The following is a 25,909-nucleotide window of genomic DNA, read 5'->3' on the forward strand; positions in this document are numbered from 1 at the left end:
AAGAGTAATTCTGTTCTTTCCATATTAAAAAAAATATGCATCCAACTTCTCCCTAATCCTGCTCTTAGAATTAGTTGCCATTTTCTATTCATATGCAGCCATATGTTTTACATTTCTACATATAGCTGTGGAGACAGATACATACTGTTTAGTGTTTACACAGATGGGATTATGCTTTACCTGTTCTGTTCCACACTTTCCTTTTTCCTGTGAACACACCGTCCACCTCATTCTTTAAACAGCTGCATAATATTCCATTGTATGGATGCACTATCATTTATTTACTCAGACTGTTATGATGAATAATTAGATTGTTGCCAAGTTTTTGCTAAAATATGTCTGTTACTGTGAATATTTGTACCGTTATACAAATATGTATTTTTAGAACTAGAATTAGTCCATAGATATGCACATTAAATGTTTGCCATCTCGTCAAATTCTCTTCTAAAAAGGATTTTTTACAAATTTGCAGTCCTACCAAGAGTGTTTAAAGATTCCTGTTTTCCCACATTAGATATAAATTTTTAAGGTGTATGTCTTCACAGGATTCTTGAAGCTTTTTTTTTTTTGTGAAGAAGATCAGCCCTGAGCTAACATCCATGCCAGTTCTCCTCTTTTTTTGGTTTTTTGTTTTTTTTTGCAGAGGAAGACTGGCCCTGGGCTAACATCCGTGCCCATCTTCCTCTACTTTATATGGGATGCCTCCACAACATGGCCTGACAAGCGGTGCGCGCCCGGGATCCGAACCTGGGCCGCCAGCAATGGAGTGCGAGCACTTAACCGCTACACCACGGGGCTGGCCCCAAGATTCTTGGAGCTTCTATGAAGCATTTAGGCCTACACTAAAATTCTTCAGGAGACATGTAAAATTTGCAATAGAAGCTGCAGTCTCCTGGGTATCAATATTAAAGAAATTTGTTGGATCAAATAGACTAAAATCAGTGTTTGCTTTATTTTGTGAGTTTTGGCCAGACTGTTAATCTCAAACTCAATATCAGCCACTAATCACCCTGAAAACCTTTTTGGTTTCCCAGTAGGCATTCTCCTAGCATCTTTCTTTGGGCTTCTAGGTGAATGTGAGAGTAGGGATGGAGACGTTCTCTTGAAGACTCTGCCCTGTTCCAGTCTGCACCATATATGATAACATAACACGTCTAATTTGCTTTTAATCATTGGTACTTTGGTGAAATAGGCAGGAGCCTATTCTAAAAATTTGAGTTGTATGCAGTAGTCATCTACTAAGGGTCGTGTACCATTCTTTATTCTTTTCTTTTAAAAAAATCACTTGGCATGTTCTTTCAGCGTACAGAATCGTAGCCAGCCGCCCCTCCTCTGGGGGGTTTAGATCAGCCTCTCCAGGCAGTACTTTGAAGTCTGGGAAATACACTGGTAATTTAGTCTGACATACTTGGCAGGCCCATTTAAAAAGCAGAATTGTTTGGTGGCATGACACAAGAAGTCTGTTAACTAAATTATAAAGAACTGAGGCATTTCCAACAAACCCTAGTTTTGGCGTGAAATTTGAATAGTTCTTATTTTGTGGCATGCAGTCAGTGAACTTCCTGTGATGTAATATGGTCCCTCAGTGCAAAATACTAGGAATTGGGACTTTTACCATCCCTAGCAGTTTCTCCAAGGAGGAGTGAGTGGAACTGAGTATGTGGTTATTTTCTCTTTTAATTCATTTCAGCTACAGTAGAGGGAACATCTTAGCAAGACAGTGTAGAGGGAGTGGTAGCACTTGGGAAATGTGAAAACCAGCCAGTCTGTGGTAGGAGTTGGGAGGGGCGCCTAAATAATGAGTTTAATCTAATTCTTACAGTGGGTTTAGTACAAGCCCTAAAAGTCAATGGCCATTCCTAGAAATATTGCAAAATTGAATCTAAAAATAGATAGCTCATTCTTGTATGTGTGTGTGCTGTAAACATCTTGAAACCTTTCTTGAATGGCATATAATTTTTTTAAAGTCCTGTATTTTTTATTGTAATTTCATTATTCTGATCATCAAAATCATTAACTTGTTTTTTTAAAATTCTACGTTGTTATACCAGATGTTCTTACTCTTATCAGAGAGGTAAGTTTTACATAATTTGGAGATCAGGAAAGAAGTATTCCAAGGCAAAGGTTACCAAAATAAAGCTTCCGGTTGATGTTGCTAAGCTCTCTGGATGGTGGCATTACTGTTGGGCTATTCTCTCACGGCAAAAATAGAACTACAAAGTAGTTTCAATACGTGTCTGTGTGTTAAAGTGGAAGCATGTGACACCAACAAATGGGTACCACATGGCAGAGATACCCAGGAGCAAGCCAGTAATATGAAAGGGATAATTTAGTTCTGTTTCATTTCATTTTTTTCCCTTTGGCAGGGGGAGAGAGAGAAGGGGAGAGGGAGTGTGTGTGTGTGCGTGTCCGTTTGTTCCTATAGAGGAATCAGGCCCCTCGTTTTAGTTTATGCATGTGGTTGGTTTAGTGAGGTTGTATGCCTGCCTGATTTTAATAGTAATCTTTATTCTTTTTTTGTGTGTATGTGAGGAGGTCAGCCCTGAGCTAACATCCGATGTCAATCCTCCTCTTTTTGCTGAGGAAGACTGGCCCTGGGCTAACATCCGTGCCCATCTTCCTCTACTTTATATGGGACGCAGCCACAGCATGGCTTGATAATGGTGCATTGGTCCGCGCCGGGGATCTGAACCTTCGAACCCTGGGCCGCCACAGCAGAGCATGAGCACTTAACCGCTACGCCACCGGGCTGGCCCCCATTAATCTTAATTCTTACACCTTCGCTTACAGCTTTTAGATACCACATTTCTTTATCCTTGCAAATGGAAACGATGGGGACTGACCGCAGTACACCGCTCACTCTCCTGCATCAGCTGGCTCTTGTGCTGACTTAGACTGTGGCCCAGGTCTGGTCCTGGCCTTGTTTAACAGTTATTTGTCTGCTCACCTCCCTTTCCAGGCTTTATTCGTTTAGTCAGAAAATAATTGCTGAGGGTTTGGTCTGTGCAAGCCCTGTGCTGGCTTTGACCTCTCCCCTCTAGGGATACCAAGAGTGGAGAGCCTTGAGCATGGTCGGTACTAACATGTCACATGGCAAGAACAGTTGTTTCTTCATCTGCATTCAGTCAGACGTGTGATTCAGAGTACACTTGCCACAAGTTACGATACTGTTGATGGCTAGGAACTTGAGTTAACTGATATCTAAAAATAATTTATTCCAATTGCTTAACTAGAATTCTTAAATGTCATGAAAACTTTTGAAAAGTAACACATCTGTTTATCATATCAAAAACATTTCAAGAATGCACATCTTTGACTGTATTAAGTAGGTATACATCCATACATAAGTTTGTCTTTGTACTTATGTTGTTTGTTTTCATCTAAATCCTCTAGAGATTTAGAGATTTCATCTAAATCTTTTAGAGATTTAGCAATTTCCATCGTATAGTGGAAAGAACATGGGTTTTAGAGTCACACAATCCTGGTCAAATCCAGGTTTTGTAACTTATTAGCTATGTAATTAATTATAGTTAGCTCCAGCCAGTTAGCTGGACTTCGGGCAAAATCTGAGCTTTTGTTTCTCCATCTTATTTTCCCGATCCTATTTTATAGGGATAATAAAACCTACCTTACGTGATTGTCTTGAAAATTAAGTAACATTATAGACAGATTTACAGGTAGGTAGTAAGTACCAGGTACACAGTAGGTAATCAGTTGGTTAGTTTCCTTTTCCTGTTCCCTCATTCATGTGTTCATTTTTATATTACTTTAATAGTAGAAGACATTGTCTTAAAATACCCATGTTTTATTTGGATACCTGGAAGGTAACAGATACTCTATATTTTGTGTCGATTATGGCTAGTAGTTATAATGTATGGGAATAAATCTGGAAGAACTTTTGCTCAATACATGCTTATAGGAAGCATCTTTTTATTTCCAGTTTGTTCCCCCAGTTAGACATTTGTTTGTTCTTTCTCTTTTCCTAATTTGAAAAGCAAAATGAAGCCAACATTTCGTTCATTGTTGGTGTTAGAGGAGTGGTCTCCTCCAGTGTTTTTTCAGGGGCTACAAGTGTATATACCTGTTATAAAGTTAAATGATAACCACTGAATTTGAGTCTACCTTGTATACTATGCACGTCTCTTTTTTTTTAGTGAATTTTAGTACAGGTTTAGGTTTTTATAACCATCACTGCAAGATACAAAACAGTTTTATCACCCCAAAAACCCTTCATGTTGTCCCATTGCAGTCACATTTTTTTCCCCGCATCTAACGCCAGGTAACCACTGTCTGTTCTCTGTTGCTATAGTTTTGCCTTTTCCAGAATGTCATATAAAGAACTCATATTGTATTTAGCTGTTTGAGACTGGCTTCTTTCATTCAGCATAATGCCCTTGAGATTCATCTAAGTTGTCAAGTTGTTCAAGTCTATCAGCAGTTTGCTGAGTAGTAGTCCATTGTGTGGTTGAACATTTATCTAGTTACCCATCACAGTTCATTTGGGTTGTTGCAGTTCTTTTTTAAAATACTACAGTTTGGGGGCCGGCCCCATGGCGTAGTGGTTAAGTTCACGTGCTCCGCTTTAGCGACCCGGGTTCGCAGATTCAGATCCCGAGCATGGACCTAGACGACTTGTCAGCCGTGCTGTGGTGGCAACCCACATACAAAATAGAGGAAGATAGGCACAGATGTTAGCTCAGGGCTAATCTTCCTCAAGCAAAAAAAGAGTAAGATTGGCGGGGCTGGCCCAGTGGCGCAAGTGGTTAAGTGCACCCACTCTGCTGCGGCGGCCCAGGGTTTGCAGATTTGGATCCCGGGTGCGCACCGACGCACTGCTTGTCAAGCCATGCTGTGGCAGCGTCCCATATGAAGTAGAGGAAGATGGGCACAGATGTTAGCCCAGGGCCAGTCTTCCTCAGCAAAAAAGAGAAGGATTGGCATCGGATGTTAGCTCAGGGCTGATCTTCCTCACAAAAAAAAAAAAAAAAAAGGAAGATTGGCAACAGATGTCAGCTTCTAGGACAAATCCTCCTCAGCAAAAACAAAACAAAACAAACCTAAATTTTTAAGTTTGTCCTGATTTTTAAATTAGAATAATATATACTAATCAAGGAAAAATTGGAAAATAGATAAAACTTGGAAAAAGATGATCCCTGCCCTTTTCCGTCTTTTTCCTGTGCATGGATTTTTTTGGCTTATTGTTATATTTACATAGTTGTGATTCTTATATATTCCCCTTTTATTCATGTTTTAATTGTGAAGAGTGTATATAACATATACAGTTTAAAAAGATTATAAAGCAAACACTAGTATAACCATCCAAAATAAGAAATGGAGTATTTCCAGTATCGTAAGCTTCTTGTAAGACCTTCCCCATCATATCGCCTTCCCTTGACCTAGAGTAATCACCATTCTAACTTTCGTGGTTGTCTTGCCCTCCTTTGCTTCACAGTTTTCCAACCTATGTACATTCTTTAAACAATAGCTGTATTATGATAAATCTTCATAAAGATGCTTTTTGGCCACTTAGTATTCTGATGAATGATTGTACTGTATGTAGCTGTCCCCTAGTTTAGGTTGTTTCTGATTTTCACGACTGGAAGTAATGCTTTGTGTAGAAATAATATCTTTTTACACGAAGCCTATTTTGTATTTAGAATTATTTCCTTTGGATAGTATTGTGAATAAAAGCATGAAGTTTTAAGGTTCTGATATATCTTGCTAAATTGTTTACAAAGAGTTGTACCAATTCATGCCACAATGAAGCCTTATGTTCCTGGGCCAGACTTGAGGGTTTTCCGTACTTCCTCCAAAGAAGAACACCTCAGGGAATTTGATGATTTTCAACCATCTTACCTTATCTTGCATTTCCGAGGTTGAGTGATTTTCTATATGTTTACTCATTGGTTTTCTTTTTTGTTGACTTTGCCAGAATTTGTGTTGGGGTAAATCAGTTTCTTAAGTAATGATCAGTGTGGCCTCATGACCAATTTTTTTATTTTTTCAGATGTAGGTGCAAGAAATTACAGGCATCTTTGTGCTGTTTATTACAACAAGAATCCTGGGTTTGAGATAATCCACGGGCTGCTGGACAGAATTATGCAGCTGCTTGGTGTGCCCCCTGGTGAGAAGAAGGGAGGATATGTGATCAGAGCATCGGAAGGTGAGACAGATGAGCCAAGTCCAGAGCTCGTGACAATGTAATGAAGCGGCCAAGCCCTATTTTTTTTTTTTTTTGGGTGAGGAAGATCGGCCCTGAGCTAACATCTGCCAATCCTCCTCTTTTTGCTGAGGAAGACTGGCCCTGGGCTAACATCCGTGCCCGTCTTCCTCCACTTTATATGGGTCGCCTGCCACAGCATGGCCCGACAAGCGGTGCGTTGGTGCGCGCTCGGGATCCGAACCGGCGAACCCCGGGCTGCCGCAGCGGAGGGCGCTCACTTAACCACTTGCGCCACCGGGCTGGCCCCCCAGCCCTATTTTTGAGGGGAGGCGAGAGAGAGAGCTTCATTTCAATTAATTGTTAGTATTTATTAGAAACTACTTCTTTTCCCTCCAGCGTTTTAAGAAAATGCTTTTCGGACTCTCTTAGTGCTGTACAATGCACTTTTGTTCCCGCTGAGCGTTGATACCCTAGTTACTGGCACTGTCAAGCCACCAGCACCATGGTGAACCCAGGAGTCCAAAGCTGGAAACTGAGAGAACCTGACCTGGTGATTTGCAATGAAAAACCACCTGTCTGAAGCCTTTAAGGCAAAAGAAAAATAAAACCTCAAAAGTTATTCTGAAAGACTTCACATATGTTAGTCAAGTCACAGGGTTGACTAGGAATGGTGAGACTCCTGTATAAAAGCCCAAGTACAGGACAGTCTCTGTCAGAGTAGGTTAGGCTGACCAAATGGGGTGTATGTACTCCTCATAGTCTAGTGTCTGATTATCTGAGGAATTCTGCAATTTTTGCTTTTCATATACCTGTAGCTTGAATCTGAGTTTTTGTTAGACAAGAGATCCACAGACAACTTGAGAGAAATATTTTACCACTTGTTTCTTACTGTTTACCTGACAATTTTTATAACTGTATTTGACATCTTAAATTTCTAACAGAACATGCATTTTTTTTTAAGTGTTATTTAGCAGTTAGGTGTAGTGGTGTGATGTTTCGTGGGGACATGTTTTTGTTTTACCTTAGATTTATCTTTCTTAGTCCTCAGAGATTGCTTTTTGTTGTTTGTGTTAATTTTTGCTTTTGTTTTTATTTGGCGACTTCTTTGAAAATGCAGTAACCCTGAAATATATGGGCCTTTTTACAACTTGAAGATTTATGGGGTTATCTTTTTTTTTAATTACATTGAGAGATTAAATATTGCAGGAAGTTATTATCTTCTCCCAAATCTCTCATGGAAAGAATTCAGTGAAGACATTTGTTATGCTTACAGAATTCTACGGTGTTAGAACTGGATTTGGGAGTTCATCAAGTCCAGTTTCCTGGTTTGACAAGTGGAGAAACCGAGGCTGGACAAGTTAAGTGAGTCAGGCTGGGTCACACATGTGGATCCCAGGGCTCCTGCCACCAAGGGTTCTTCCCAGAGGCCAAGTTGCCTGCCTTCATAGTGCTTTACTCATTCACCAGTTCACTCTTCTGGAGTTGTGCTTTAAGACCCGGTCACCCAAGTTAATGGCACCCTGAAAGCTGATGTGACATTTCTTTACCTTTTATGCAAAGTCTTTCCACAGAAATCTTACTTCTCAAACAGATTAACTGGATAAAAATCAGTTCCCTGAAACAGATTATGCCATGTATATTAGGTCAAATTGTTTTTCTTATTTGAAAGGTTGCAAAGAGCTGAAATGGTAAATTGGAGCATAACTTGTTCAGGATATGGTACTTTTATATGAATGATGTTTCTATAAACCATAAACTAACATCTTAATATGATTCTCCTGCCTCAATAAGTTCCGTAGACATTTACTTCTCAGAAGAATCTGAGTTCCCAGTCGTGAGACAGGCTTCAGGAAGACAAGGGTAAGGAGGACACAGGCCCTGCTGTCCGGGAACCTGCAGAGGGAAAGACCAGTACATACTGACTCTCACCAAGCTGCTAAGATGAGTGCCCTAAGGTTTCCAAAAAGGGAGACAGTGCAGCTATCTTGAGGGCATTTGGAAAAGCATTAGTGAGTTTATGGGCCTTGAAGGAAGGGATAGGCGGAGACGGGAAGCAAGGCAAACCACATGAGCAAAGCCAAGAAGGATGGGAAACATGGCCTAGTGCAGTTGGGTTTGACTCTAGGGCGAGGAAGAAGCTTGGCACTATATTTGGAGACCTGAATGTTAGAATAAGGGATTTTAGCTAATTAGGGATAAAATATAGGGATAAAAAAAACTTCTTCCATTTTTTTTTGTTAAGCGGGTGAGTGATAGATCTGTACTTCATAGGGATTAATCCGGCAGCATATGTAGGGTGGGTGGCGTGGAGAGTAGAAGTGAAGAAAATAGTCAAAAGGTATTACAGTATATTCTAGAGCAGGGAAAATGAGGACTTGAACTTGAATGTTGGCCATGGCTACACCAAGGAGAAGACTCATTTAAGAAACTTTACGAAGGTAGAAGCTACAGCGTTCAGTGTTTGGAAAAGTTTGTGATAGGTGTCACTTGGAACCTTTTATGATACGGCTAATATGTGTTGATCTCCTTATATTATAATTTGAATCCTATATATTTTAGCAGCAAAACAATATAATACTTAGTGCTTAATTTCCCTACTATGTAGATGTCTCTTGTTTTGGTTTGGAAAGTATTTTTTAATTAGAAAATACATTCACGAACTTGAACTACTTATGATGTGGTTGTAGATCTTTATGTTTAGTTTTTTGGTCCAAGTTGGTTTTTGATGTAGTGTGAGGACAGAGTCAACCTTGTGTTTTCTTTTGAATTTGGCTCTCATAATAGAATATTGTAATGTTTTAAAGTTTTTACATCTATGAAATGTCCTAGATTTATGAATTTGAGAAGCTTCAGGACAACTTCTTTGTACGTATGGGTGGTCTGGATCAGCACATCTAACTGACTTTCTTTCGAAAAAGACAGGGTATTACTTTCACGGTCCCCTCACCAGCGATGGCCACATCTTTTTTCTCAGGATGCTTTCTTAAGAGCCACCATCCAAAGAGAATGTGTCATTATAAGTAATAGTTCCTCACTTCTCGTAGGGATTTCTCAGTCTGTTTTGATTATCTAATGACAAATCCTTTTTTTTATGGTTAAAGAAATCAAAAGCTAAAGAAGTGGCTTGTCACAATAAGTCAATAGCAAAGCTGGTATTAATTCTTCATCTAAAATTTCCTACATATATATGAGTTTCATATATATCATATATATATATCTATATCTCCTAAGTAAATCTGTAAACACAGGAATTTGGTTGCTGGGGTGTGTTTAGCTACATTATTTCCTCAGATTTATTGTTATTTTGCATATAGCCTTTTCTGCTAAGAAAAGGTCTTCAGAGTTTTAAAACGTAGAGTGAAAACAGATTAAGAACTACCGTTTCCTGCCATTCTTGATTACTGAGTTGTCTTCTGTTACTCTGGCATATGGTTTACCTCTTAATAATTAAAAGTCCCTGGTGGCTTTGCAGTTCTAGTTGAGTTTAGTCTGTTCACCAGAGATTCCTGCTAATGTCAGGTCATTGGCAGTTATGCCTGATTTCTCTCTGTCCTTTCTGCTGAACACCACTGGCTTCCTTTTGTGCTGTTTTGCGTGGAGGTAGGGATGAATGGAACACGACTTGATTCCCTTTTGAGAAACTTCCATTGTAAGAGAAATGTGGAAACTCCTTTGATGGATCATCACATTGATCCAAGGAGTTCTCTTGACATTGGTGTGTAACCTTGCTCTTTATGCAGGCAGCGGCCCTCTGCAGCATGGGGAGTCCCTGCAGAGGCGCCCCTAAGGCCCCTGACTGCAGCCAGAGTCAGAAGCCGTGGTCGCTTAATCTTACATAGTTTTCATGTGCTGAGCACCCTTGTAATTAAGACCATATGGTGAGATAGAATGTTGAGTTGCTGATAGAATAAGGTCAGTTGTTGAGTGGAAAAAAAGAAAAAAGACCCTTTAACTTTTTAGCAGACTGTAGAGCATTTTGAGGGTTTCAAAAGGGTTCGACTCAGAATGTTTTAGTGGCGTTTGGTCAGATTGTTACAGCGTATGTGCATGCTTCTTTTCAGGCCTCTTCCCCTTTGTTTTTGTGGTTTGTTGCAAACTAAATTATGTATGTGAAAATGCATTTATCTTTTTGGGAACCCACTTCTGGGCACAGAAAATTCTCAACATTTTTGTGTGTAGAACAGTTATGTGGTTCCTGGGCAAAAATACTTTCTTGTAGAAGGTAGTGGGCTTTGTATGCAATTGGCTGCATTGACTTGAGCGAGTATTTTTTCCCCATTAATTTGTTACTCATTTCAGGTTTGTTTGTTTACACTTCTACAGAAAACTTCAATTTAACTGGAGACAAGATCACTGATGGAGAGACAGAGGTTTTAGAAACTTTTTAGTTTTGACAATTCTAGTTTTCATGCTGCGCTGAATTCGTTTTTTGAAATGAAAAATAATCTTGTAAATAATGTGCACATTTAATCCCACGCCATATGTACCTGCAGTGGTAGTTTAGCTGCCTTCTGTTACAGTAACACCTAATGATCATTGACTTGACCTGTAGGTCGTGACCTTTTTCCTCTCACAGGACACCTGTGTAAGATTTCAGATGCTAAAAAATATGGGTGAAATTATGATGTTTCCCTGGTCTTCACACTGGTTTTGAGTGTAATATGAGCTTGGAAATATATGAGAACTTTGAAATTATGTAAATGTTCCGTTCCTAATGAGTCTATTGATTGATTGATATCAGTATGGACTCATTATTTCCTATTTTATTCAATGTATTTTACGTCATCATTTATTCTGATGCTCACATTGTCCCCAGTTTGACCAATGGGACTCCCTTCAAGCTGGCTCTTCTGTGTCCTTTTAACATTTTCTCCTTATTTATTATTATTAACACTCCCTTGCTCTGGGCACAAGAAGATATTCCAGGCTTATCTTGAACTTTCCATTGCCTCATTTCTCCATGCTGATTCCTTTTAGTGGGGAATGGTGTCTGAAAGCCAAGATTTAGGATGCTAGTTGTGTTTCTTGCCATTGAGGGGTGAGAGTTGCTATTTGTAAAACACACACCCACACTTATTTCTATATCTATGTATATTTTGAAGACCATAAGTCCACAACGATACCTCCTTTCCAACCCAACACTTCAGGGTTCATCCCAGTTTTCTCCCATTTCATGTGTGTACCTCTCTTCTCCACCAGTGAGAAACCTGGCTCCCGTTATTCCTGATTTATTCACTTGATCATCGCCCTTGTAACTGAACTCCGTCTTCTCCCCTGCATGTTTGCCCTGCTATCACTCTCGGACTCGGCCTGTCCTGTGACTATCCTGTCGGGGCTGTGCCCTCTCACCTGTTTATGCCCTCCCCACCCCCTTAGGATCTGACACCCCATGACCCCAAGGGTGGGAATTTCTGCCTTTCTCAGCCCTTTTAGGGCTGAATTGTTCTAGAAGAGAAGGGTGAAAGACTTTTTATTTTAAGTCTTGAGAAGCCTTAGTTGGTGGGGAGATTCTTGTTAAAATGAGGGAGAGAAAATGGTTGTATATAGTAGGGCTTTTTTGGAGGCAGATGATAATGTAGGAAATATATTTCTGGGCTCATCTTATATAGTTTCTGCCTCAGACCTGGAATCAGCCATATCTCCAAGTGGCCCTGGATCCTTTTAGTGGGAAATCAAATTTAGATCACACTCTAGGTGCTAAGGTTGCTCATTGCTACTGAGCAAGTCCTTGTTTCTAGAACTTTTTAGTATGCAGAGCTGAGGAAAACCTTTTTTTTTTTTTTTAGGAAAAAACATTGAGTTCATATGGATATTTCCATTTTATATTCAGGATTAGAGGATTTTTACTTAATATGTTTGGCTTTATATTTATAGCTCTTTTTCTTTGTATTGGAAATCTTGGTTCCTGATGAATTTACATTATTACCTATTTACTTGCTCTGTTTATCTGTCCAAATTTCAAAATAATAATATCAATATTATTACTAAGAATATGACTATTAAAACAGTTGAAGCTTTATCTTCAGTTCTTTTTGTACTTAGGATGTGTCCTACAAAATACAGTACATTTAGAGAATTCCATCTTCTGTCTCTGTCCCTCACATTGTTCCCTCCCTGCCTCGATAGGTTATGAGTTTTACTAGTTTTCAGTTATCCTTCTATAGTTTGTTTTTAAATATAAGTGTGTGTGTTTATATTCTCCACTTTCTCCACTGGAGAGTTGATACTTTACATACTGTTCTGTACCTTGTTTTTTTTACTTAGCAATCAACACTGGAGGTCACTCTGTAGCAGCATATGGAGATCTCTCTCCTCCGTTTTGACATCCACAGAGTACTCCATTGTATGGACTACACAGTTTATTCAATTAAAACCCTACTGATGGATGTTTGGGCTGTTTCCAGTCTTTTGCTGTTACAAATGGATGCTACAACGAATAGCCTTGTGTGTATGTTATTTGGCTTTTTTGCTGGTGTATCTTTGGGACAGATTCCTAGAAATATGGGATTAATGGGACAATGGGCAAATTCATATTTTCACTAGATTCTGCTAAAGAACCTTCCGTAGGACTTGTGGTTCTAACATTGTACAAACGCAGCAACAACAGATGAAGGAACCATTTTCTCAGAACCTTGTCCACAGACTAGCTTGTTAGACTTCTCTATTTTTTACTGATCTTTCAGGTGGGAAATGGTCTCCACTGTAGTTTTAGTTGGATCTCCCTTATTATGAGCAAGCAAACATATTTTCATGTTTACAGGACATTTTTATTTCCTCTTCTGTGAACTGCTTTTTCATATGTCTTGCTTATTTTTTCTTTAGGTTTGTCATCTTTTTCTTCTCTATGTTTAGAAACTTTTTATGTGTTAGGGAGATCAACCGTTTGTGATATATATCCAACTATTTTTTTAAGTTTTTAAATTATCTTTTGTTATATTTTTTTCTCTGTAGATTTTTAAAAAATTTTTATATAGTAAAATTTATTAATCTTTTTCTTTATTGCTTCTGGATTTTGAGTCATAGTTAGGAAAGTTTCTCCTGCTGTGTGATTAAAGAGGACTTCCCCATGCTTCCTCTAGCACTTAAATGTTTCGTTATTTTACATTTAAATCTCTTACCTGTTTGTAATTTGTCCTGAGTGCAGATGAGGAATAGATCCAGTTTTATTTTTTTCCATATGCTTTGCAGATTTTTCGATACACATTTCTTTCCAATTATTGCTATAACTTTTTTTTTACTGGTACTATTTAACTTCCTAAATTTATGGCAAATGCTTTTTGAAATCCATGAAGGAATAGAAGATGTCTAAAATCTTGTGATCTTTGATATCTTTGAAAGATGAAATGATTTTTGAAAGTCCCTCAGTCACATTGAACAGGTTCAGGAGAAAACATGGGCTATTTGAAATTGGATAAGAATTGGAATAAAAAAACTGGTCCACATCAGAGCAAAATTCACAGATCCATAGAGTTACGAAGATACAGCTTGCTTTTTTAAGAGAAGACAACCTCCATTGTTCAACTCTTTTCTTGAGAAATATTTCAAGAAATTTGCAAGTACACCTCAGAGTTGGCATGATAGTCTCCTTAATCAGCCCAGCCCCTATCACTCCATTAGCAGTCCTTCCTAACATTCAGATAAATTTATTTTATCTATAAATAAAGTCTAATGGAGATTGAGGTAAGACCTTAATCATGTAGTATGTATAAGATTCAGAATGATTCCAAAAGGAAATATTTATGCCATAATTAGGGAGTTTATAGAATATTTAGCTGATGGCCTATTTATCTGTTGGATTTTTTATAACAGTTTCAAGAATACATTATGTATCAAAGTAAGGATTCTGCATACGACTCCCTTTACACTGGAGCTGGAGCAAATGGTGGTATCCATCATCCTTCCAGAGCACTTTGCAACTTAATAACCACTTTTTCCATCCCAGGGCTTTGTTTAGGGTGATGTATTTGGGGCCAACTTTTTTTTTCCTTCTAATATTGCTTCTATTGTTTATCTCCTCAGAATAATGAAGTCATTCCATTGTATTCCTACACCTTTTTCACAGTCTTGGTTCCCTTCCTCCTTGCTTAACTGAACCACAGGTACAATCTGATATAGGAACTCCCACTGCTCAGTAGCTAATAGCATTATGATTTGTCTAGGAAATCAGAAGGTTGTTAAAAATCACTTTTTGACCAACATTTTCCCAATATTTCTTTTTAACAAGCAAGAAGCCTATAATAATTAATGCTTGCTCTAATTTTTAAAAATATTATATGAATCATAATCTGCTTTGTTTAAAAATTAGAAATGCATGTTTTACTGTGGATTTGGGGGCAGTGGGGAAGCCAAAATTTAATCAAATGTCCATTAGATGTTCATCTTCTCCAGAGTTTCTTTCATCTGCCAGCACCTTTCTTCTCTCTCCATATTCTGTTTCATTTAGAGAGACTTCTTTTTGCCTTTTAGCTTCAATTAGTCTTCTATATATTACATCATTGCAGGAATCCCACAGATTGACATTCGTTTAAAGTATTCCCAATACTTTTATATAAATGATAGGTGGGCAGTTTAACTTCACTGAGGTCCCAGTTGTGGTTTTGGTCTTGATGAGTTATTTTGTTTTACATTGGTATTGAATAACTGTGGCCTAGTCTTGACCTGTTTGAGAAATAACTTCTAATAGTCACATGGGTGACTTGAGCAACCTGTCCTCCTCCTGGAAATACCTCTGAGCACCTGCCGGGTTAGGAACCAGTCTTCCTGCTGAGGGTTATTCTAGGCCACATAGACCACATGTGGGGTTGGCGGCTTGTCTGCAGAGGCGCCAGCCCTCCCCATCCTGCAGCCTCTTTGTGTTTCAGCTGCTCTTTGTCCCGCTGCTCCCCCTCCAGGACCCAGGACTCTCCTTTTCCCCTTCTGCCCTTTTCAAGAAATTTTCTTTTCAGGAAAGGATCTGACTTCAGTTTCAGTTGATACATATCAGTGTGAACTTACAAGAAGCTTTAATTTTTAGCTTTAGTAATTGTGAAGGGAGAAAAATCTGGCCCCCTATGAAAATTTCAAGTATTAACAAAAAGGATGGGGCAAATGCAGTGGAATAGAAAAACCTACCGGCTCTCTGAAAGCACACTGTGTTGACAGGCACGCACACCTTGGGGCCTTCCTTAGGTGAAGAGAGTGTATTTAGGAAGAAGTGAAAGAGAAACACAAGAAACAGCAACAATGCCCAGTATATCAGCAAATGCAGGCGGGAATTGTTTACTTGCCTTACTTTAGACATAAACCGCGTGACTGTATTTACGATATTTTTATTTCTTCTGAGTGATGTTGAAGCCCGTAAACACTAAACCCATGAGCAGAAAATATCAGATAAAATCCCTTGCTGTACATGGCTCAAGAACTTCCTGTTGTCTATACTTCGAGACCTCAACAACAAAAAAACTAACAACCCAATTACAAAATGGGCAAAAGACCTGAACAGACATTTCTCCAAAGAAGATATACAGATGGCCAACAGACACATGAAAAGATGTTCAAAATTACTAACTATCAGGGAAATGCAAATCAAAACTACAATGAGATATCACCTCACGCCCGTCAGAATGGATATAATTAACAAGACAGGAAACAACATGTGTTGGAGAGGATGTGGAGAGAAGGGAACTCTCATACACTGCTGGTGGGAGTGCAAACTGGTCCAGCCACTATGGAAAACAGTATGGAGATTCCTCAAAAAAGCAAGGATAGAACTACCATATGATCCAGCTATTCCACTGTTGGGTATTTATCCAAAGAACTTGAAAACATCCCCAGGTATGCCCTGCAATATTCTTAACATAACATAATACTGACAAAACCTAGAGGATGTCCTGAAGTTAGAGGTCCTCAGTCAGTCTTTTCTTTTTTCCTCTTAAGTTGTGTTTGTTTATTTAATTTTAAACCAGAAGAAGTTTGCAAACATGAAATGAACAGCTTGACCGAAATGTGACAACATTCTCCTGAGCCACATTCTCCTGTGGGCCTTCTGTGTCTCTGGCCCACACAAAGAGGTGCTCTTTGAGCCGGGTTCTCACCTTCCAAGGGCTCTCCAGCCTACACTGTTGCTTGCCTCAGGCAAGTCCCCTAATCTCCTTGTGCTTTGCTTTTCCCATCTGGAACCTGTCTGTCCTGGGGGCTTGGCCAGGGCTGCCCTGGGACGGAGGTACGGCCCTTACTGGGATGGAAGGAGATGAGTAGAAAGCCGGAACTATGTTTTAACAATCTCATTGTTCTTTTTCTCCTTCACACCCTACCTGTCAGCTGAAATCTAATTCTTTTCTTTTTTTTTTTTTTGTGAGGAAGATCAGCCCTGAGCTAACATCCATGCTAATCCTCCTCTTTTTGCTGAGGAATACCGGCCCTGAGCTAACATCTATTGCCAGTCCTCCTCCTTTTTTTTTTTTCCCCTTTTTCTCCCCAAAGCCCCAGTAGATAGTTGTATGTCATAGTTGCACATCCTTCTAGTTGCTGTATGTGGGACGTGGCCTCAGCATGGCCGGAGAAGTGGTGCGTCGGTGCACGCCCGAGATCCGAACCCGGGCCACCAGTAGCGGAGCGCACGCACTTAACTGCTAAGCCACGGGGCCGGCCCCCTGAAATCTAATTCGTTTTCTTTTTTTTTTTTTTTTTTTTTTGTGAGGAAGACCAGCCAAGAGCTAACATCCGTGCTAATCCTCCTCTTTTTTTTTTTTGCTGAGGAAGACCAGCTCTGAGCTAACATCTATTGCCAATCCTCCTCCTTTCCCCCCCCTCCCCAAAGCCCCGGTAGATAGTTGTATGTCATAGTTGCACATCCTTCTAGTTGCTGTATGTGGGACACGGCCTCAGCATGGCCGGAGAAGCGGTGCGTCGGTGTGCGCCCAGGATCTGAACCCGGGCCGCCAGTAGCGGAGCACGAGCACTTGAATCACTAAGCCACGGGGTCAGCCCCCTGAAATCTAATTTTGAAACTGAAGCACATCTGTCATAATTACATTTGTGAAGTTGTGTTTACTCCATGTTGGCCAAAGGTCTCAATTGAATAAGTTAACTAATTGTGAAATTATAGACAATTCGATAAATAATCTCATCTACTCAACATTTCCATTCTTTCCTTAATTAGCCCTACAATAGTCTATTATTATTAATATTATTATTTCAGTATAATTGTGGAGGAAGTAATGTTGCTCATAAAGTGTCCCCCTTAAAGGTTTTTATCAGGTGAAATACTAGGAAAGAACCATTTTATTGGCCCAGGAAGGCCAGATGATCCATACCTTTTATTTTTGAAGTTGTTATTCTAAATCTGTCCTATGAATATTTAAGAAATGTGAAAATTGGGGGGAAGATGATTTAAGTGTCAGACAAATGTAGGATGATGGCATTATTTTAGAATAGGAATTTTCAAAACAAACCAGTAGACAGAGAGTGAGGGCACTTTTTAACCTAGAGTTAAAATTTTTCTTGTTTTACACAATTTGAGACTGATTTAAAACTGCAGTTAGATGGATCACATTTGAGTTCTTCTATCCTTCCTGACCACCTTCAGGTTTTGAAATGTAGGTATGTGTGTATGAGAAACACTTAGTTAAGATTAGACTTTAAAATAGATCTTAAGAAATGTTAAAAAGTGATAGCCATGGAAATAAATTACAAATTTCTCTATACAAAGAACTGGGAAATTTTGGAGTTAGGATTCTAAATATTTAGTCATAAGGCGATTGTGGTGATTGATTAGAAAAGGTTCTTTATTGAAGACATTTATCCATTAGTTAGAAGACGAGATAGTCTGGGCTTTGCTGTTACTTCTAAGAAGTACAGTCCTGTAGGATCCCGTCCTTCTTTGCAGTGCGGATTTTGTGAGGCCCTGTCATAATCAAACGTTGCTGTGGGCTCAGGCTCCCTCTCTGGGTTGCAGGCTGTGGGGTTGAGTAGGCACCAGTTACCTCTTACGGCCAGTTGCCTTTGCAGTAAGAGTTAACGATGTCTGCAGGTGTGTTGGGATTAGCACCGTAAAGTTGTGTAAAGGGGGTTTTCTTTCTTTTGATCTTCAGAAAGGGATGAAAGATAGCCATTAAACTCAAGGGATTAGGTCCCCTCTCTTTAAAGCCTTTAGGTGCCATAAATATTCCACTTCAGATGTAAGGGGAAGGATTGTGTACATCTGGGGGAAAATGGGTGTTTTATATTACAAGTTGGAAATTATTCAGTCTCCACTTACAAATTAAATGATCTTTGCAGAGATGTTTTTCTCCCAACCTGGAGTTTACTACGATCTGAAAATGTGTGTTTATATCTCAGTAGTTATGCCGACTTTTCCTCCTCATATTCCTAAACCTTTTTCTTTCTTTTTATAAGTTAATATCTTACCTACATTGTGCGTTTTCCGCCCTCGGGTCCTCCCCTCTTTGTATAATCCATTGGTGCATTCAAAAAACTCCTGCTTCTAAAACTCGGAGAACGATTAAAAAAACTCCTGCTTCTAAAACTCGGAGAACGATTACCCTTAAGAATGATACCATGCTCACACATATAAGTGTATGTTCAGTTTTGTAAAATAGGCCCTATATTTTGTCTTTTCTCTTCCTTTAAATTAACATTATTCAGAAAAGGAAAGTGAGGTTGATGTGCTGGCAGCAGAGTTAGTTATGGTTACTACATTCTCAGAAAAGTGGTGGGAAACCAGGAGAAAGTTCTACCTAGAAAATTATGATTTCAAGCCCCATTCCACTCTTTGCCTTGTCATCCACTCTGTCAGTTTCACTCCAGAATGGAACACTGGGGATTTTTTTTTTTTTTTTTTTTTGTCTTTTGTGTCATTTCCTAGGATGGGCTGTTGGACCATGGAATATATATCTAGTTGTATTTAGAATCAAGCACGTAGAGGGAGGAAAGGGTAGGGTTTGGGTAGGTGCCAGCTCTAGAGTCAACCTGTTGACTGGTTATTCCTGCCCTCTATCCCATATTACGTAATCAGTCATTTAGAACAGATTTAAAATACACTCAGTTGGTCCTAATGGCTTACTGTATCTGTATAATTCTGCATTTTGTATTTTGTCTCTGAATTTGGAGACTACATATGTCTGGTTATTTGTGTTTAAGCTCCTGATGATAGTTTCTGTTGTTTGCTGTGATGTATGTAATATACGGACATTCCTTTTCCAGTGTTCCCCACCCTCCTTTTTATCTTGTTCTTACCTTTTTATTGTAGAAAATTTGGGTGGTAAAGTACCAGATTGTAAACAGTTATAATATCTGGGTTTGAACCCCAAAGCATATGTTAGTAATGTGAAGAAAGGGAAAAGTAAAAGTGTATGAGTAGGTGATTTTTAGAGATGGGAATAAAGTGCCAAATGAATTAGCTGAATATAACCAATGGCAGGGGGTTTAAGATTAAGGAATTAAGAGCCTCATGCTTGATAAGATTGTGGTGCTTTCAGATGAGGGGTCTGCTCAGTTATGGCCTTAAGCTTCTACTTCTGATGCTTCATAAAATTATAGGAATGACCGTGTTAAAGCTTATCCAAACTTTGGGCCTATAATATTACTCTAAAAGAAAGACGGGGGCAAAAAGAAACTGTGAAAGGTGTTTGGCAACGAGCGAGAGAGGGAGCTCACAAACTCTTTGAAGGTCAATTAGCCAGAAAATGTGCTAAAGACTGGGCGCTCTGCTGGATTACTGGCCCAGGAATTACCCCCAAGGTCCTCAAAGTGGTCCTGCCGTTTGAGCAGAGGGACAATTACAGACCTTGAGAAGATGCTACAAAAGCTTTAATTAAGGGACTGACTTACACCCCACTAAGTTTTGGAAATTAAATTCTTATTTGTGCTTAACTGATGTTTCTTTTGTCTGGGCTTCTACATGTATTTCAACAGAGAACACTATTTTCCCCAAATCTGTTTTAGGTTGCAAGCTGTTTTACCATGATGAATACCAGCAAAGCTGAGAGTGAGCGAATGTATTGTGTAGAATTTAAACTTTAGAATTCCCGTTCACAAGGCAACATGATTTTCCTTGAATTGGCCACTTCGTGTCTCTAGACACAGCAGGCTGCTCTTCCTCCAGAAATATCTTCTTATTTTTTGTTGTTGATATCAGAGTAGCCTTTGACTACCATCCAGGTCTGATTTTTCACAAGCCTAGACTTATATTTGGGTTTGACTCAGCTGTGCCTTTAACTTCTGGAAAGATCTAAGTTGCATCAGTCCTGGCTGGAGCATTGTGATTGCATTGATCTGCTGAGCTACTGAGCTCACCTCCCCTCCTGCTGACAGGGAGACGCTCTCGTCTTTGAACTCAGGCCTAATTGCTGCCTTAGTGGGTGCGTTCCCTTTGTTTTGGTAGTGAGGCAATTCTCTCTTGTCTGCCATTCTTTGAAGCGATTCACTTCTGCCTGCAAAGTTTGGTTTGAACTATAAAGGTTTTTTAAAAGCACTAGGAAATGCTTGTGTTTTAGTAATTTTAAATTTTCTTTCAGTATTTCTAGTTCCCATGCAACATAAGTCAAGTGGTACATTTTTTTAGGTTCTCTCTGTACCCCTTAAAACCTGAAGGCCCCTTTTGTGTGTCTCTCAATTTGTGTATGTGAAGAAGAGAACGTCAGCCTTGCTCTAACTGAACGGTGGAGTCAATAGGAAAATCATAGGCAGTGTTTATATCATAATCGCACCTTGTTAGAAATGAAAAATGGCAAAAGTTAAAACTGTCATCACAGGTTAAAGTGTGCAGTATTCAGCAAAGTGGAGTTTATACAGCAGTCCTATTATTGGGCTTAATTTTTTCATGTGGGTGGGAAGGGGATGATTAGCATTGGATGAGAGGGCAGAGGACCCCTTGGTACCCACTCCATTCGGAAGCAGCTCCTCTGCAGTGAAAGCCTTCTGACCCAGGAGCAGGTCAGGATGCTGTGGTGACTCGGACGGGCCCATGGACTGGGCTGAGAGCTTGTGATATTTTTATCATTTGGAATACGTGCATACTTGGATGTGTTTCACATAATGCATACTATGAATTTCAGTCCTCATTGCTTTTCTTTGGAAGGAGGAAAAATTGTATTTAGTGATATGAATATTTTTGTTTGACTGAGTACCTAACTGGTTAATGAGGTAAAGCAATGTTGGGCCAACTTGTGGAGAGAGGTACAGCTTGCTAACTGAAGAGGAATGTAACTGAATGTTGCTACAAAGTGCTGATTCAAAAGGTTGCTTTATGAAGTACAAATTCAAAGTTCTTATCTCTTAGGCTTTATTTTGTTAATATTGTCAGAGCTAGCACATCTGGCTTAGATTCTAAAATAGTCTGGTTTTACGCTTGAGTTAAGATAAATTCAATGAAATAGGAATGTGAAGATAGATAAAAGGAAGGCTTTTGGTACAGTGAGGATTCTTAAATGTAGCGAGGTTATCAGGGAAGGTCTTGAAAACTTCCTTTCTGAGTGTCCTTTACAAATACGCTGGTGTCTTTTTCAGATAGTGTAGACTATTCAAATGTGGTTCTGAACAAAAGGGCGTGGGGGGATGTGATGGCACAGGAGCTTCTCAGCAGTCCTGCCCATTCTGGTTCTGGGCTGTACTGCCTTCCATCCACACTTCATACAAACTTGTTTGTCATTTGACGGTTTCTTTTATTTGGCAGGGGAAATGCTGTTGTCTTTAAAGTTAAGTTTTCATTTTGAGAGAATTAAAATAAGCCATCTTTATCAGATTTAGTGATATTCATATCTCACTAAAGCTCTACATTACCAATTCAGTTTGGTTTCTGTGTTATTTTCAGCCTCTCCACACCCCTCTTCCCAAGCGTACATAGCCAAATAATTTTGAACTTCGAATGCAGTTTATTGAAACTCTTGCTTTAATAGGCAGTAAAGCAGAATTGTTTAGTTTGGGGGGATGTGAAAAACAGACTGTGTTATATTTCAGCCAGGTTGCTTTGGGATTATTTAAGGATGAGAATTAAAAATGTTTTTCAGGATTATACACAAACAACCTTCTGTGCTGATTGGGAAATATGTGTAATTGTCCTGGGTCTCTCTGGTATAGCTGATACTAACTTGACAGTAGCAGGTCTCCCCCTCCGCACCCCCCTTCTGTATTTCTTCATTAGGCCAACCTTGGAGCCATTAGTGAGACTCCGCAGTTGACTCTTTCATAAATAATGCACTCCCTCTGAAATGGCAGGCTGTAAGCTTGTGGCCCGGCCCTGCTGGGTATTTATAGTTCGTGCCAGTAAATGTCTCAGTTGAATCAGCCAGGAGCTGTGGGCCTGATCCTTTTTCAAGTTGGTGGTGAGAGAAATGAGTCAGCACTTTGTTTCCCTTCAGGGGAGTGGGGAGTGTGGATAAACTCCTGTGGCACAGGTAATTCATTGAACACGGATGCACCTCTGGGTTGGTTGCTTGGTTGTTTTTAGCTGTTTGAACCTCAAGACCTGTTGCTGGTTTGGTAAGCCTGCCCGTGCGTTGTGGCACGCAAAGGAAGAGAGAACTCGGCCTGTCTTGGAGTAAATCAGGGATCAACCCGGACTGGTGTGGGGCTGGCCTTTGCTGTGGTTTCACAGCAGATGCTCCACGTCTGCTTGGAAAGCTCCTTCTCCGACAGGAACGTGGGTTGTGATCTGGTGACGAGGCCTAAGCCTGCCGATGACAGAGCAGCTTGTGTCCCTATGTAATAAGGTAGCAAAGAGTGATATTTTGAACAGTAAATGAATTCAGTGCAGACTTTTCATCCAGCAAGTTACGACTATGGAAAAACCTGTTTCAAAACAGGTTCTTTCCACGCAAGGTCATCAGTTTTACATTTCACTTTCTTCCTTTGTCCTTTTTAGGACCAGTTCTACGTCCGGGCCAATTCCCCTAAGACCTCTCATGACTCTGCTCCTTCAGCCTCCGTTTCGTCATCCTTCCTGCCTGGACCCCTGTGATAAGAAACACAGGCCCTTATTTTAATATTTTGCCCCTAACCTTTTCCTTGCGCGAGTTTCTTGGTGTAATAGCAAATCCTCCTTTTTAAGACTAGAAAGTGTGAGAAAGCACTCTCATTTCATAACCAGTGATGTAAAGAAGAATAGTTATTTCTAAAGTAGACTCGTGAGCATTGGGTGTTAAATGTCTGTTGACATTTTTGCGGGAGAAACGTTGATTTCTCTCTCTCTGGTTTTCAGGGCCTGCTTTCTTCCCCGGGCGATGTGCTGAGGTCTTTGCCAGGGGTCAGAGCGTCGGGAAGCTTGGGGTCCTTCATCCTGATGTTATCACCAAATTTGAGCTGACCATGCCCTGCTCCTCCCTGGAGATCAACATCGAGCCCTTTCTGTGAAGAGGGGGCTCCGCCATGTGGCTACCCGGTGTCCCCTTCTCCTCCCCCATGTCCTTTAGTTGCCCCCCACAGGGAACATGCATTTGTGCTTTAATGTTTAATAAAGGAGAAACACTGTCTGGCTCCGTGGGTAGATACCACCCTTTCCCTTCATTAGGCCGGCCTGTATGCCACATGAGTGTGGTGTTGATATGAAACATCGTTGTCAGTAAAAGCCCAGTGGAGAGCCAGAGAATGCACCAGCAGAGTGCAGGGTCCCTTCTGGAAATGCGAAATGCTCCTCAGACATCAGAGCGTCACCCGCCGCTGAGGACTCCTGCATAGCAGGACCCCGTTCTCCGCCTTGTTTATGCAACAAGATAGCTGATTAGAGCACATGGTGCACAAGTGCGAAATAGCTAAGGGTCTTTGGTTTTTATTTTCTACATTTGACGTGTTCATCATTGGGAAACAATAAAAGAACAGTATTTTTAGAAAACCTTTAAGAATCAGTGATGGTCTAGTAGTTATAGCCTTGAAAGTTATTTTAAAGTGAAAGAAAAATCTGCAACACAAGAATTCAAAATATCTGAGGATGCATAGGTATTTTTTTACTCTGATTCTCTGAGACAGTACATGGAACATAGATCTGTTCTGCTAGAAAAGTTAAAGTGGACGTTATCAGGGTGATATGAACATTAGTAAACAATGAAAACTTATTTTTCCCCTAGGCCATGCATTTTACTGTAATCAATGTTATAAAACCATGGTTTTAAATACTTAGTTGAGCTACTAGTTTCTGTCTTATTTTACAGGAGGTGTTAGATCTCTCCTCTGAAGCTAAGCTTCTTGTAATCACGTCTTACCTTCTACTTTACTTTCATACTTTGATCTAGACTCCTCCAGTAGGTACCATCTATTGAAAAGGCTGGGTCTAATGTTTGAGAAAAGTTCTCAATTACTATTGAGATGAAATGAAACACTATAAAATGTACAACTTAAAGGTAAGTCCCAGTAGAAATGGCTAAAAAAGATAGTGAAACAAGTATGTTTATGGGACTTTTGCTGAGCCTACTACTAAGAAAAACCCAACCATATTACTACCTTGAATCAGGGCAGCAGTGTCCAACTTTGCAAGATTTGTGACCATATAACCTCCATCTATTCCTTCCCAGTTCTGTTGTAGACAGATCCTTATGACATTTAAAAAATAAAGCGAGATATTCTCATAAAAAATAATGCATGTCAGAAGGTTTGTATCCAGCATACATCAAGATTTCTTACAACTTAAGAAGACAACCCACTTTTTAAAAAATGGACAAAAGATTTGAACAGGTATTTCCCCAAAGAAGATAAATAAGCACATGAAAAGATGCTCAACATCATTAGTCATCATCAGGGAAATGCAAATAAAATCACAATACAAATCAAAATGGCTAAAATTGAGAAGAGTATACCAAGTGTTGGTGAGACTAGAGCACCTGGAACTTGTGTGCACTACTGGTGGGAATGTAAAATTAGCCACTTTGGGAAATAGTTTGGCAGTTTCTTAAAATATGAAACGTACATCTACCATCTAGCCATTATGCTCCCAGGTTTACCCGTATGGCCATACAAAGATTTTTATGCAATGTTCACAGCAGTGTTCCTCATGGTAGCTACAACAGATGAGTGGATGGACAAATTATAGTATCTGCATATGGTGGAATACTTCTTGGCAATAAAAAGGAATGAACTGATATTGAAATCATGAATCTCAAAGCATTATATGCTAAGTGAAGGAAACCAGACACGAAAGACTACGTGTGATTCCTTTATATGAAATTCTAGGAAAGTCAAAGACGGCTTGGCTGGAGCTTGTGGAAGGAATTGACTGCAAAGGGTTAAGAGGAAAGTCCTTGGGGTGATGGAAATGTTCTATACCTAAATTGAGGTGGTAGTTAAGATGTAGGTTATACCTCAGTAAAGCTGGGAGAAAAAAACTAATGCAACCTGTAGTAATTTAATAATTTTACACAACACCAGTAGATGCATGCATGGGGTAAAAGCGTACGTTTTATTTATATTTTTGTGAGAAAGATCAGCCCTGAGCTAACATCCATGCCAGTCCTCTTTTTGCTGAGGAAGACCGGCCCTGAGCTAATGTGTATTGCCAATCCTCCTTTTTTTTTTCACTCTTTTCTCACCAAAGCCCCAGTAGATAGTTGTATGTCATAGCTGCACATCCTTCTAGTTGCTGTATGTGGGACGCGGCCTCAGCATGGCCGGAGAAGCAGTGCGTCGGTGCGCGCCCGGGATCTGAACTCCGGGCCGCCAGCAGCGGAGCGCACGCACTTAGCCGCTAAGCCACGGGCCGGCCCCAAAAGCGTAAATTTTAGAGTTGGCATGTGTGCTCGAGATGGCTTACTGGTCCACTACCATTAATGAGCTATTCTCCCC

The 25,909-nt window shown here is 39.9% G+C and overlaps 1 protein-coding gene across 1 annotated transcript in view; it reads left to right on the plus strand.

Annotated features, from left to right (window-relative positions):
- Positions 1-23,608, plus strand: part of FARSB (phenylalanyl-tRNA synthetase subunit beta) — a 66,122-nt gene extending 42,514 nt beyond the window's left edge. Inside the window, exons 16-17 of the mRNA XM_004427621.3 lie at positions 6,008-6,163; positions 23,340-23,608. Of these exons, the coding sequence (XP_004427678.1) occupies positions 6,008-6,163; positions 23,340-23,491 (308 nt within the window). The 3' untranslated portion in view covers positions 23,492-23,608. The remainder of the gene's footprint in view (positions 1-6,007; positions 6,164-23,339) is intronic.
- The last annotated feature ends 2,301 nt before the right edge of the window (positions 23,609-25,909 follow it).

The sequence above is a fragment of the Ceratotherium simum genome, chromosome 37 (genome assembly GCF_057802395.1).
Source record: "Ceratotherium simum simum isolate JZ-2026a chromosome 37, ASM5780239v1, whole genome shotgun sequence".
Taxonomy (NCBI): Eukaryota; Metazoa; Chordata; class Mammalia; order Perissodactyla; family Rhinocerotidae; genus Ceratotherium; species Ceratotherium simum.